The sequence below is a fragment of the Pelodiscus sinensis genome, chromosome 2 (assembly GCF_052426305.1).
Source record: "Pelodiscus sinensis isolate ZL-2025 chromosome 2, ASM5242630v1, whole genome shotgun sequence".
NCBI lineage: Eukaryota > Metazoa > Chordata > Testudines > Trionychidae > Pelodiscus > Pelodiscus sinensis.
In genome coordinates this window covers 139176277-139188774 of record NC_143053.1, presented here as the reverse complement: position 1 = coordinate 139188774, position 12498 = coordinate 139176277, and the positions used below count along the sequence as shown (strand labels likewise).

The following is a 12498-nucleotide window of genomic DNA, read 5'->3' as shown; positions in this document are numbered from 1 at the left end:
GGCTGCCGCGCTGAGCCGACAAACAGCTGATCAGCTGTTTGTCGGCTCCGCGCGCTAGTCTGGACGCTCCCCTGCTGACATCAAAGCCCTTTGTCGGCAGCCCCGGTAAACCTCATCCCACGAGGAATAACGGGGCTGCCGACAAAGGGCTTTGATGTCGGCAGGGGAGCATCCAGACTAGCGTGCTGAGCCGACAAACAGCTGATCAGCTGTTTGTCGGCTCAGCGCGGCAGCCATGTAAATTTAAATGAAGCAGCGATTATTTAAATCGCCGCTTCATTTCCCTTTGCCTACAACCCTCATCTACATGGCTCCGTCGATGGAGCCATGTAGTCTAGACACAGCTTTGGTGAGATAATACACACAAATGGAATATTGGTATAGAAGGGTATGGCTTGCTCAGGAAGGATAGGCAGGGGGAAAAAGGGAGGAGGTGTTGCCTTATATATTAAAAATGAATACACTTGGACAGAGGTGGAGATGGACATAGTAGACAGACTTGTTGAGAGTCTCTGGGTTAGATTAAAGGGGTAAAAAACAAGGTGTCATGATACAGGTCTTCTAGGGTACATCTAAACTACATGCCTCCGTTGACGGAGGCATGTAGATTAGACAGATCGGCAGAGGGAAATGAAGCCGTGATTAAAATAATCGCGGCTTCATTTAAATTTAAATGGCTGCCCCGCTCTGCCGATCAGCTGTTTGTCGGCAGATCGGGGCAGTCTGGACGCGCCGCGTCGACAAAGAAGCCTTTCTTGATCGGCACAGGTATGCCTCGTGAAACCAGGTTTACCTGTGCAGATCAAGAAAGGCTTCTTTGTCGACGCGGCACGTCCAGACTGCCCCGATCTGCCGACAAACAGCTGATCGGCAGAGCGGGGCAGCCATTTAAATTTAAATGAAGCCGCGATTATTTTAATCGCGGCTTCATTTCCCTCTGCCAATCTGTCTAATCTACATGCCTCCATCGACGGAGGCATGTAGTCTAGACACACCCCTACAGACTACCTACTCAGGCAGAAGAGGTGGAAGAAGCTTTTTTTAAACAACTAACAAAATAATCTAAAGCGCAGGATTTGGTGGTGATGGGGGACTTCAACTATCTAGACATATGTTGGGAAACTAAAAGAGCAGGGTACAGACTATCCAGTAAGTTCTTGGAATGTATTGGAGACGATTTTTTATTTCAGAAGGTTGAGAAAGCTATTGTGGGGAAGCTGTTCTAGATTTGATTTTAACCAATAGGGAGGAACTAGTTGAAAATTTGAAAGTGGAAGGCAGCTTGGGTGAATCATAGAGTTCATGATTCCAAGAAATGGCAGAAGGGAGAACAGCAAAATAGAGACAATGGATTTCAGGAAGGCAGATTTTAGTAAACTCAGAGAGCTGGTAGGTAAGTCCCATGGGAAGCGAGACTAAGGAAAAAACAACTGAAGAGAACTGGCAGCTTTTCAAAGGGACATCTGTGTAGGAAAGTCAGAAAGTATGGTAAGAGACCACTTACCATACTTTCTTAACCAGGAGATCTTACATGACAACACAGGTATGCAGGGGCAAGATAAGAAAGGCAAAGGCACAAAATGAGCTGAATCTAGTTATAGACATAAAGGGTAACAAGAAGAAATTCTATAAGTATGGCTATGTCTAATCTATGCTCCTCTGTCGGCAGAGGGATGTAAATTAGATGTATTGAAAGCGCAAATGAAGCGGGGATTTAAATATCCTGTGCTAAATTTGCATAATGGCTGCCGCCCCTTTTTTTCAAAACGGGGCTTTTTGAAAACAATCGGCAGTTTATATCAGACATTTTCGACAGAAATGCCCCATTTTGAAAGATCCTGTACTCCTCAAAAAATGAGGAGGACAGTGGGGACAGCGCTGCCAAGTCCAGGTATGTGTGCGGCCCTGATAGAGACCCTAACCCCTCTCCCAGCCATGGGAATCCCAGCTATGGGATTCCATTGCAGCTGGACACCTCCCTTGCCTGCTTGTCCATGGGACAGGGGGGCAGAAAGCATGTTCCCCGTGGGGACCTCTGGGCCCCTGTGGGGCAGGGCCCACTATCCAGGCCACACATGGCCTTGGTCCTGGGACATCACCTCCTTCTGACCTGAGAACTGTTGCTCTCAGCTCACTGATGAGGGCAAGGCCTCAGGGACAATATCTCCAGGGATTACTGACCACCTCTCTTTATTCTCCCCAGCCAGACTGGCCGTGACTGTGGGGCAATCACCAGCTTCTGAGACAGTCGCTTGATGCTCGGGGAGCCGCAGGTGTCAGAGGGTCCACAAGAACCTAATGAGAGAGCACTTGTCCGTCCTCAGAGACATACAGCAGACTCTGGACCAGAACGCCCAGGACGACGCATAATGGTGGGCCCAGATGTGGACCAAGCTGCTGCAGCAAGGCTGCAACATCTGTGCTACTATCCGGGGATGATGGTGTACATGCCTCCTATCCCTGTTCCCCCACCACAGCCATGCCTGACCCAGCTCTTCCTGCCATGCCTGACCCCGCTCCAGCCCTCCCTCCTGCCTATTCCCCTGTTCTCCCAGGACCCCCTCACCGCTGAGGTTTCTGAGGTCCCCAGATATAAGGTGGAAGTACCATCTGAACCATGCGCCAGTCTCAGCCCTAGCTCTGAGACTCTCTCCCCCGCTTAAATGTTCTCACTCCCCCTCCCCATACCCAGGTTCTCAGCCTCTCTCTTCTCTCCTCATATCGAGGTTCTCAGCCTCCCTCCCTCCCTCCCAGTTACTTTTATCCCAAATAAAAAAGCAAACAGTTATTTTTTTTCAAAACTAAACAGTTTTTTTTATTTTGGCTGCAGGGAAGAAGTATTATTAGGGGGAAGAGAAGGGTTGTTGTGGGAAAGGTAGAAAGGGGCAAGGCAGAAGCCCCTAGTAGGGTGGCCCTGGGGAGAGTTACTTGAGACCTTCAGAGAAAGACTCCCTCAGGACCTCCTGAATGAGCACCCCCACCTGATGGGCCTAGTGGATGGCAGCTGTGCACAGCTGCTCGAAGGCCCATCCCTCCCAGCCCGCCTCTGCCCCCCACCCTGGAAGAAAGGCCTCCCCCTTCCGCTCCACAATGTTGTGGGGAACACAACAGGCTGACACTACCTGGGGGATGTTGTGCTCCCCCATATCGAGGCAGGTCAGGAGGCACCTGAACCACGCCTTCATGTGCCTAAAGGCGCATTCCACCTGGATGTGGGCCCTGTCCAGACAGGCATTGAAACTGTTCCTGCTTGGGTGCAGGTGACCAGTGTATGGCTTCATCAGCCACAGCATGAGGGAGTAAGCTGCATCCCTCATGATGTACAGTCGTATCTCCACATCCCCGACTTGGAAGTTGTGCTCAGGGAAGAAAGTGCTAGCCTCCAGCTTCTGGTACAGGCTTGAGTTGTGGAAGACACGGGCGTTGTGCGCCCTTGCCGACTAGCTGACAAAAATGTCACTAACTGTCCGCGGTGGTCGACCACAGCCTGCAGGACCATGGAAAAGTATCTCTTTCAGTTTAGTGATAGAAATGTAGCCGTGTTAGTTTGGTGTAGCTGAAACAAAGTACAGGACTATGTAGCACTTTAAAGACTAACAAGATGGTTTATTAGATGATGAGCTTTCGTGGGCCAGACCCACTTCCTCAGATCAAATAGTGGAAGAAAATAGTCACAACCATATATACCAAAGGATACAATTTAAAAAAATGAACACATATGAAAAGGACAAATCACATTTCAGAACAGAGGGGGAATACAGGGGAGGGGGGAAAGGAAGGTAAATGCCTGTGAGTTAATGATATTAGAGGTGGGGAAGGGGAGATGTCTGTGAGTTAATGGTATTAGAGGTGATAATTGGGGAAGCTATGCATGCATCTCAGCTAGCTTTAGGCAACAGCACCCGGAAGCAAGTGCTGACCTAATGCCCTTCCTGAACTGGTTCCAGGTGGCGTTAAGTGTGAGATAGCGTCCAATCAGTGTGGACACTATCTTTTGAAATAGCACATCACTATTTTGTTGCGCTTTTTGCGTCTGGACGCTCTCTTTCTAAATAAGCTTTTCCGGAAGATCTCTTCCACAAAAGCTTATTCCGAAAGAAGTTTGCAGTCTAGACTGAATGACCTCTTCAGGTCTCTTCCAAACCTAATCTATGAACCTGCATAAATGGAATATAAAGTCAGCCGTGCATAGGTGGCAGCCAGAGTATACTTGATTTTGTAATCTCTCTCTACGGTATACATAAAGTTTGATGAGACAGATGGAACTTTAGTTTTTCATGTATCAAGAACCACTGGTAGAACACAATGCAAGCTTGGGCACTGAGCTTACAATCTGGTTTGGGTGGATGGACCCCTATACCCACACAGAGCCTAACTGAAGATAATAGTAACTTCATGGAAATGCATTAAATGCAATGGCAGAATCATGGCTTTTTACTGCAGTAATAACACCACATTCCTGTCTCCCCTGAATCAAAACTCTGTGTGTGCACAGTGTTTTGGGGGTGGCGAGTCAACATGTGCTTATTTTCATGAAAAACTCCTGTGAAACACAATAAACTTTTTAAAAACTCAAATATTTTGCATGAAATTTCATGTGATGTTCTGGCTATTGTTAAAAACTGAAAAGACACTTTTTGTGAACCTGGGGAGTGGAGGATTTGTCTTCAAAGGCCACATGCTCAAGAGATTTCTAAGCAGGGGAGGGGCTCATCCTTCTCTTTCAAATTTAAGAGTAAAAATATTTATACAAAAATGCCTTAATCCCTTTTTTTGCCTATTTCTCTGAGTAATTTTCATTCCCTCCGTATTTCACAAAATCAAATTGTGGGGAATATAAATTATCCGAGATATACTGTGTCCCAGTAAATACTGTGTTAAAAGCTCAACAGATTTTACTCAATATTGTCCTTAAATTGTCTTTTCTTCCTTTGGCGAATTTGGATATAAGGAAACAGAAGGACATATATTGCCAATTATCAATGCCACTGTTCCATAATGTGAACCAATCTCTGTAAAGTGCAGCTCCTTTCACTGATATCTATCTGAACAGATTTGTTTGCCAGTTAGCTGGACTACCGTCTTTTGGCGTATATAATCCATGGGTTATACATGTATTTACAAACCCCACTCCCTCCCTATGGTGTATACATGTCTGCAGGGTATACAAGTTTATTTTTACTCATCTGTGCTGCGGTCTCCATTCCCCCTGCCCGGAGGAGGGTGGGTTGCGCCTGGCTGCGGTTGCACAGAGCCTGGGTGTGAGTGTGGCTCCCCTCCTGCAGGCCGGCCAGCTCGCCTACGCTGCGCTCTACATTACCCCCGCTGGCAGCAGGTACGTGCAATTATCTTAAAGTAGTATATATAACCTGCGGGTTATATATGTCCGCAGGTTATCTAAAATTTTTTTTACTCATTCAGGAAAAACGGCGGGTTATATACGCTAATTTACGGTAGTTCCAGATACAAGAACTCCAACGACTTGTGTCTCAGTCTGTAATCTGATACCTTTAAACTGTGCTTTAAAGAAGTTTGTTGAGGACTAGCGCCCTACGTACCTGGAAATTAGGGTTGGGATTGGGGTAAGGCAGCCAGGCAGAGCGGGAGTTCTCCTGAAATTTGAATGGTCCACTGAAGGCCTGAGTTATCGCACTCAGGTTGAAAACACAAACTGCAGAGGCAGCTATGCTGTTCCTGCAAAACAAAACAAAACAAAACCAAGATAAATAGAGACACTGAGGAATTAATTACCTGCCCACAAAAAGCAACATTTCCTCTTATTAACTCTGCAACTCTATGAGTAGTTCACAATATAGTTGGGGCCAATCAGAAAGTGGTCAGGGCCAAAGTTCAATTGCTCCCAGCAGCAGCACATCATGGGCACCCTGATAGTACTTTAAATGTGCCCTGGCTTAGCAGCTGAGGGTGGGAGAGTAAATCTGCGCAAAGTTTCAGGAGCCCTAATGAATATAAGAGGTGTCCTCTTGATGATTACTGCAACCATTTGAGTGACTCAAGCTCTTAATCTTCAAAGCACTTTATAAACATTAACTAGCCATTCTCACTACATCCCAGTGTGACACATACTGAAAGTATCAACATCCCCATTTTTTAGATGGGAAAACTAAAAATGAGAAAAGTGGCTTGTCGAGAATATAGAGGGATCTAGGACTGAAACTCAGGAATTCCTGCTTCCTAATCCTGTTCTTTTACAATCTTGACTTCATGCATCAGAGCTACCACTCTTCCATCTCACGGTTCATCAATATTCCTCCTTCTTTAATCAGCCGGTTGCACTGTGAGAGCGCTAAGGGTACATCTAGACTACATGCCTCTGTTGCCAGAGGCATGTAGATTAGGCTACCAGGCATAGGAAAATGAAGTGGTAATTTAAATAATCGCCGCTTCATTTAAATTTACATGGTTGCCGCGCTGAGCCAACAAACAGCTGATCAGCTGTTTGTCAGCTCAGCGCTGTAGTCTGGATGCGCGGGTGTCGACATCAAAGGCATTTGTCGACCACCCAGGTATACCTCATCCCAGGAGGCATACCTGGGTGGTCGACAAATGCCTTTGATGTCGACACCTCCACGTCCAGACTACAGAGCTGAGCCGACAAACAGCTGATCAGCTGTTTGTCGGCTCAGCGCGGCAGCCATGTAAATTTAAAGGAAGCGGCGATTATTTAAATCGCCGCTTCATTTTCCTATGCCTGATAGCCTAATCTATAGACAGAGGCATGTAGTCTAGACGTACCCTAAGTCTGTTCCCTTTGAAATACGCCCAAGTTCTTGCAGGATGAGAAACTAAGAGATCTACACTCAAGCCCACATCTTCAAAGTAACACTATCCCTATGGACAACAGGTGCCCACTGGTTGGCAAAATAAGCCCATAAGCAAGTAACTTGAACTTAACATTCTGCAATATCAAAGCGTATGTCTACACTAGCTTGTTAATTCGAGTTAAGTAGGCAAATCAGGCAACGAGGAGTAACAGTTAATCCGAACTAAGGACTTAGTTCGGATTAACTTTAAACTGCCACGTGTAACCGCGAGCAGTTCGTTCGAACTAAGGGGGATTTAAAAATGATAGCCAGACGGGAACATGCAAGTAAAGCCTGGGATATTTAAATCCCGGGCTTCATTTGCAACTCTGGTTGCCTGATTTGTCTACCTAGCTCGAATTAACGAGCTAGTGTAGACATACCCAAAGAGTTAAGCACCGGCCAAGCCAGCTATACCATTCCCCTATTTTCATGTTGAAATGAGAAATAAAGTACAACAGTGTGTTAATTTAGCACAATGTAAGCAATATAGATGTGTATACTGTAACTGTGAGAACTCCAAAAATGGGACTCTGCTGCAAATTACAACTTCATTTTGGCATAACAACATAAATAAAGCTAACTCGAAAAAAAAAGAGCAGTATTTGAGAGGTTTAAAATATTTATAAAAATGCTTTTAGCAAAAGCAAAATAAATTGAATGCCTAACAGCTCACAGTGAATTAAGGCTTGGAATTACTTTTTTAACCATATCCATAACTCATGGAACTAAACTCCTGATTTGTCCTTTTGTACAATGTAAGATAAATGGAGAAATAATGAAGCAGGCGGACAGTTACACTAACTTCCACTGTGGGCAAAACTGCTGACAAGTGGTCAACACAGCATTTATTTCTTCTAACCTACTCTGTTGTTTAAACAAGGCTTTAGAAAGCAAATCTACTGTTTAAGCTTCAAATTGTTATTGTTCAAATTTATTGGGAAGAGAAAATAATCCCTGGGGATCAGATCTGCCGACTGAACAAACAGTGTATCAGTATGGATTTACAACCATGGCAGAAAAGCACTTTGACTCTTTATGCTTGTCAGTCACATTGGAAAAAAACAAAAACTAGCAGATGAAAGTAAGTTTCATATTAGCTATGTGTACACAAGCAATTCACATAAAAAATGCTAAACCCTTGTCTGAATTACTGTAATAGGCAGCCTGCTCCTCATTACTGGACCCCCTGGAGCCTTTTGCCTTTCTGATTGCTGGGGTCCACAAAATGCATAACATTTTCATTTATAGGAGCAAGACGACAAAACAGGTATTCGAGACAAAGATTGCACTGTTAGGAGGAAAGAGCAAGCATTCTTCCTTCTTGGGCATTATTTTTTCGAGATGGGTCATTGGATTAGGTAGACCACTGGTTTGAACCAGTAGAACAGAACAGTCAACATATGTCAGTGCAAGACTATCTGTCCGCACAGTATCATAGAATCATAGAACACTAGAATTGGAAGGGACCTTGAGAGGTCATCGAGTCCAGTCCCCTGCCCTCACAGCAGGACCAAGCACTATCTATGTCAGGGGTGGACAAAAGGGCCTCTGAGGGCTGGATCTGGCCTGCGAAGTGGGTTGATTTGGCCCTCAGATGCCCTGTCGCTTCCTTGCTCCCAGGCCAATCAGGGCCTAGGGATGGGGGACAGAGAGACTTTGCACGATCTTGTCTTTCCCCAGGACAATCAGGGCTAGGGCTGGGTCAGGAGGGAGGGGAAGAGGGACACAAATTCTTCTCCTGCCCTGTCCCCACCCTGCAAGGAGTGTGCAGTGGTTAGAAGCTCTGTGTGCTCCTGGCAGGTTGGGAGGAAACTTTGTGCATTTTCTCCCCACCCCCGAAGCCAATCAGGGCTTGGGGGCAGAGGGAGCACACAAAGTCTCCTCCTGCCCTGCAATGGGCTCAGCACTTAAAGTCAACCACCAGCTGCCAATCAGCTGGCAGTTGACTCTAAGCGCCGCACTCCCTTGCAGGATCAGGGTAGGGAGTGAGAGATTTTTCCATGCTCCCCTTCACCCAGGCCCTGACTGACCTGGGGGCAGAGAGGCAAGTGCATGAAGTCTCCTCCCTCCAGCAGGGGTAGGGCACCTAAAGGGAACTGCCAGCTGTTCAAAACAGCTGGCATTTTCTTTTTTTTTGGGGGGGGGGAGGGAGGACAGGGGCAAAGACTGTGGGTGGGGAAGCATGGAAGTGTCCTGGCCCCACCCCTTCCACCTGAGGCCCTGCCCCTTCTGGTGGCCCGGGGCCATTTCAAAAATTTGCAAAGTGGCCTCCAATCAAAAATTTTTGCCCACACCTGGTCTAGATCATCCCTCATAGATGTCTATCCCAGTAACTCTTAAATATCTCCAATGATGGGTATTTCACAACTTCCCCCGGCAATTTATTCCAGTGTTTAATCATTCTGACATTTAGGAAATTTTTCCTAATGTCCAACCTTAACTTTGCTTGCTTCAATTTAAGCCCATAGCTTCTTGGCCTATCATCAGTGGCCAAGGCAAACAATTTTGCTTGGTCTTCCTTGTAACACCCTTTACACTGGTTTTAAAATAATAATTATCATTAATAATTATTATTTAAAATTATTATCCAAGAGCCAGAAGGGAGCTTGAGAGCCTTAGAATTTACTCTGAATATAACAGTAAAATAAACAAAAAGATTGTAAGTTACATACACATTAGTGGTAAAGATCCCATAGATCAAGTCCAATTCTGGCAGAAAGAAAGTGCTTTGTAGTTCATTATAGTAAAATGGAATTTCTCCTGGGCGAGAGCAGTTCAGACGAGCCTTCATAAAGGTTGTCCAGGTGTCCTCTAGCAAAAATCTGCCCCCTATGTCATTTTTACACACCCGAGCAGCCCGAGAAAAGACTGTTTTCCCACAGTCATGTTCTACTGCATTCTCTCGGAAGAAGAAGTATGTGAAGTTTCCAATGTCATAGGATGACACAAAATTTGGCTCTGAAAAGTTGGAGAAAATAATTAATGTCAGGTATAGTACATATACTTCTGATATCTGCTTGAAATCTAAATTTTCATCATCAGTACATCAGTCTGAGAAAGTGTATTTTTTTTCTAAAATTCAAAATGATTATTTTTTCCATGTTAAAATAAGGCATATGATGACAATATTCATGCAGACATTAAATAGAATTCTGCACTTCTGCACATCATGAGGAGACTGTAGAGACAGCAGATACTGAACACATGATTTAAGTTTTTGTTATAAAAAACAGCAATTTCTAAACTGCATGTAGTATAATAAATTATGCCCTGATAAGCACAGATATCACTCTATCCCTATTCTTCAAGGGCTTGATCATGTGGCTACTGAAGTCAATGGTAAAATTCCAGTTGAGTTAAAAGCACAGGATGAGGCACCAAAATATTAAGCATGTGCTTAAGTGCTTTGATGCAAAGAAAGAGACTGCTGAAAGTGAACCTTTGAGAGCAAAATAAACTGGTTTTATCAATATATCAATTAAAACCTTCATCACACTTTAGAATATTTTGGTTCTCTCTAAAAAACAAAACTAAATAAAAAAATGATGCAGCAAATTTATTCTGGCAAGGAAGAAAAACACATTCAACAAGAAATTAGCAAATAAACAATAGTGATATAAGAAATAAGGAACAAAATAAAAAAATTAAGAATTCTGGAGACCAGAGAAAACAAAAATATGGGACTTTTCCAGTAAGACTTATGGAAGCTAAAAAGCATCCATTAGCTCGATGGAGATGGACAACTTGGTAATTTCTTAAAGGCAAAGCACATTAGCTATACTGACACATGGACCAGGAGAACCATGATTGTAAAAAACGGATGCCTCTTAACAGAAATGCAAGATTTGTATATTTTACAGTGTACATTTCCAGAATTCACTGTAAAAATATTTAAAATAAATAAATAAAAACACACCGCCCTGGATGAAAAACACTTTTTCCAACATACCTTGCTAGATAACTTTAGTAATAGAGCCAGTAAAAACATTTTCAACTGAACAGTTTTCTATCAGAAAATGCCGGTTTGATAGACTTGAAATATTCTGCAAGATCAGGTCATGTCCTCTTCAACTTTGATGGAAACCAGGCACCTAGGGAGGCTGCCTAGCTTCCATTTATTTCCCCCAGCACCCAAGGCTCCCTGCCAATCCTATCAGCAGGCTGGCATCCCAGGGATTCCTGGCTTCCCAGGCAGCCAGCTCTCCAGCTGGCTGCCTCTTCAGCTTTCCAGAGGGTAGACAGGTGGGTGGACTGCCCCTCCTCCTGGGTGGTTGTCTTCCTGGGATGGCTGGTTTTCCAAACAGCCAGCTCCCTATCTAGCCTTCTGTCTGAAGGCCAGTTGAGGAGCTGGGAAGCGGGGTAACCCATGGGGCATAGGAAATTGGGCACTCCACCAGTCTGCCAGGCAGGCTGCTGTGGAATATGGGATCCTGAGGAGCATAGATGATGTTTATGAAACAAAACATTTCAGAATTTCAGTCCCATGAAAAATGTTGACTTTTTTTCATCTGATTTATGATTTTTTCCCTAAAATACTCTATTTTTTGTGGATCAAAAATTTTGTTTTATCACCAGTTCTATTTATCAGAAGTTATGTGTAGAAAATACTAATTACCTAAGGAAAATAGGACCTGGCCTTCTATGTTTGCATGGCACCTAGTACACTATGGGTGCTAAAGTAAAAAAAAGTCATACATAATAGTAATGATCTATTTCCAGTAGCAGTACTGTGCAAGCAGAAATAGAAACAGTTCCTTCCTCAAAAAGCTTGAAATCATAACACTAGTTAATATAATTGCATAAGTTACTATTAAAATAATCATGATTAAACACAAGATTAAAATAGTTGTGATTAATCACTGTTAAACAATAACAGAACACCAATTTAAATGTATTATAACTTTTGGGTGTTTTTCTACATTTTCATATATGTTGATTTCAATAACAAAACAGAATGCAAACTATATAGCACTCACTTAAACTTATTGTTTTTAATTAAATATTTTTCAGTCCGTCTCAGACACATACTGTAGTGCAATCTCTTTTTCATGAAAATACAACTTACAAATGTAGAATTATTATCATTACATAACTGCAATAAAAACAAAACAATGTAAAAGTTTAGACCCTACAAGTCAATGCATGAAGGACATACTAATATTTAGTATATCTTGTATGTAAATATTTTGCCATACCGCTACAACAGTGCCATGTGACTGTCAGGTGACATTATAAAGACGAATCAAGCAGCAATATCTCTGAAAATGTAAATGAACTTGTTTTTCATTGCAATTGGCTAAACAAGAAGTGAAACTGAGTGGACTTTTATGAGGTGGATTGAAAAATTACGATTTATTTTATCTTTTTTGCTGGGCAAATATTAATCATACAAAATAATGTAAAGTGAGCATTGTAGATGTTGTATTCTGCAATGTAATTTAAAATCAATATATTTGAGAATGTGGAAAAACATCCAAACTATTTATAATAAATTTAAATGTATGTTCTACCATTGTTTATGGGCTTCCAGAATCAGTCACCTGCTGGCAATCGCAGGGTCCTAGTGCTCCCTCTTCTGCCATTCTCTAGTGTCACTCTAGCAGCCTGAGCAGAGTAGGCTGATCTTGACCCTGCCTCTGCCCTTCCAGGTTTCCACCTCATAGGGAGAGAT

At 43.5% G+C, this 12498-nt stretch overlaps 1 protein-coding gene across 3 annotated transcripts in view; it reads right to left on the bottom strand.

Moving 5' to 3' along the window:
• The window catches only part of SEMA5A (semaphorin 5A), a 553406-nt gene that overhangs the window by 191899 nt on the left and 349009 nt on the right, over positions 1-12498 (bottom strand). For all 3 annotated transcript variants that reach the window (XM_075921490.2, XM_006111031.4, XM_075921491.2), the window contains 2 exons: positions 9500-9785; positions 5559-5694 (listed from right to left, as the gene is read on the bottom strand). In XM_075921490.2, the coding sequence (XP_075777605.2) occupies positions 5559-5694; positions 9500-9785 (422 nt within the window). The remainder of the gene's footprint in view (positions 1-5558; positions 5695-9499; positions 9786-12498) is intronic.